Source organism: Hipposideros armiger, unplaced genomic scaffold, assembly GCF_001890085.2.
Source record: "Hipposideros armiger isolate ML-2016 unplaced genomic scaffold, ASM189008v1 scaffold_1170, whole genome shotgun sequence".
Taxonomy (NCBI): domain Eukaryota; kingdom Metazoa; phylum Chordata; class Mammalia; order Chiroptera; family Hipposideridae; genus Hipposideros; species Hipposideros armiger.
Window position 1 is genome coordinate 274,945 of NW_017732520.1, and position 2,042 is coordinate 276,986.

At 35.7% G+C, this 2,042-nt stretch overlaps 1 protein-coding gene across 1 annotated transcript in view; it reads left to right on the forward strand.

Moving 5' to 3' along the window:
• Positions 1-445: 445 nt before the first annotated feature.
• Positions 446-2,042, forward strand: part of MUC19 (mucin 19, oligomeric) — a 49,174-nt gene continuing 47,577 nt past the window's right edge. The window contains exons 1-2 of the mRNA XM_019632758.1: positions 446-608; positions 971-1,093. Of these exons, the coding sequence (XP_019488303.1) occupies positions 446-608; positions 971-1,093 (286 nt within the window). The remainder of the gene's footprint in view (positions 609-970; positions 1,094-2,042) is intronic.

Consider the following 2,042-nt stretch of genomic DNA (forward strand, 5'->3'; position numbering starts at 1 on the left):
CTTGAGAAATCCAATTGGGTTTCAAATATTTATTATGTTATTTATTCATATTTTTATTTTTTCTGTTAATGGAAGGCCTGGGTCTTTTGATTTTGGACTTAAAGAAAAAAACATTTGGAAAACAATTTCTGAATCATAAAATTTATTAAGTATGTTCTGGTGACAAATTTTTAATATTTTGGTAGAAGTACCAGTGCAAGAAGTAAGGGTGAACATGCTGGTGATAATTTTAGAAATTCAGGTGATTGGACATTGGATGAAAAGGAATTTTGAGGCAGGGGATTGGTGGAATGGGCAGCAATATACCTATTGGGCCTGAATTCATGAATCTCAGGTCCAATGCCCATAACTCAGGCATTCTACTAACCTGGACTCTCAGTGAAATTAAAATGGATTAAAAACTTCTATTTTTTTAAGTAACATTTTTATTCTTCCTTTAGAGGAAATGACCCGGTTTCCTGACTCTGGAAATGGAGAAACAAAGGGTGAGACTCAATTTAATTTTGGAGATTCTGGTTCAAATCAGTTTGGTGACAATGGCCGTAGTGGTACAGGCTTTGATGGAAATGGATTAGGTGGTTCTGGAAGCCCCAGTTCCAGTGCTCTAAGTATTGATTGTTAATTTCTGTGCATACAACAATTCTGAATCATGGCATGCATTGACAGGAACTCTCGTGACCATCACTTCGTATTCAGCAGGTGACTCATGTGCAAGGAATGGGGCTGAATATTTTGATGCTGTTTCTAAAGATTCAGGATTTAATTTGGGGTCATCTGATCAACAGGGATTTGGAGTCAGTGAAATTGGTGGGAATGGAAAGCATAGCAGGGGACCCTCTGGGCCTAAATACTTGAGTCCTGGATCTGATATCAGTGGCTCAGGCATCCTAACCTCGGCTCTGTTCCTGAGAAATCCAAATGAATTTCTTCCTTCTTTATTTTTTTAAATCACATTTTGATCTTCCATTAGGAGGAAAAGAGTGGATTTGGTCTTCTGGTTCTGAAAGTGGAGGAAGAAGGAAGGGGGTAGCTGGACTTGGTGATAGTGCTTCTGGACCAAACCAATTTGGTGAAACGAGCCGTAGTGGTACACGTACTTGTGATGCTGGAAACGGCCTCACTGGATCTGATGCCCATGGCCTGGGAATTTGAGATTTATTTCTGATGATTAGAAAGTCAGGATTCTTACATACATTTTAAAACAGCAGTGAAAATCATAAACATTATTAATAATTATATAAAAAGCAAGCCGAAGTCCTGAAATAATAAATTGTATTTAGATATGACCAGTAAAAAGTCATTTAATATTTGTTAGCAGAGGACATGGAACTAATTTTGTGGCTGTGAATATATTGACGTGAAATCATTTTTGTTGCCTTTATGCAAAATTGTTTTGGTGTTGCATAAATTGAAGCGGTCCTTAGAGTAGCAGCTGATTTGTTGGCATCAGGCTTTGTATCCTGGATCTGGTCTTGGAGGCTTAAGAGGTTTTTTTGACTTTTTGGTTTTTGTTTTTTGTTTTTGTGAAGGTCCATTCCTGAGAAGAGTTAATAAGTTTCTTTATCTTTTTTTAAATTCTGATACAATTTAATGTTTCTGCTTAATGGAAACGTTAGGTTGAATAGCCTTGGAATTTGTGATACACATTGTTAAAATAATATTTATCATGCTTTGGGAACTATTTTGATGTTGTTAGCTGTGTTGAGAAGTCTTGGGAGACATTAAACTAGATAACCACCGAACTGTGGATAGTAGATCCACTTCTAATGACATGGGTGTTCTGAAAAATATTCAGGATGCATGTGAGTAACTCAGATTTAGCATACTTTTCTTTTAGTGAAGTCTAATTAGTAATTCATAATAATGGTTGTCCTCAGTCAGGATTGGCTATCTATCAATCTGTTCAAAAAAGGATTGATCATACAGAAATAATAATTTTATTTTGAGTTGTTCTTAAGTTTTGGATATTAGTTTTGAAGTCAAACCTTCAATGGAACTGACAAATTTGAAATCACTCATTATTTATTGCCACTAATTTTTTT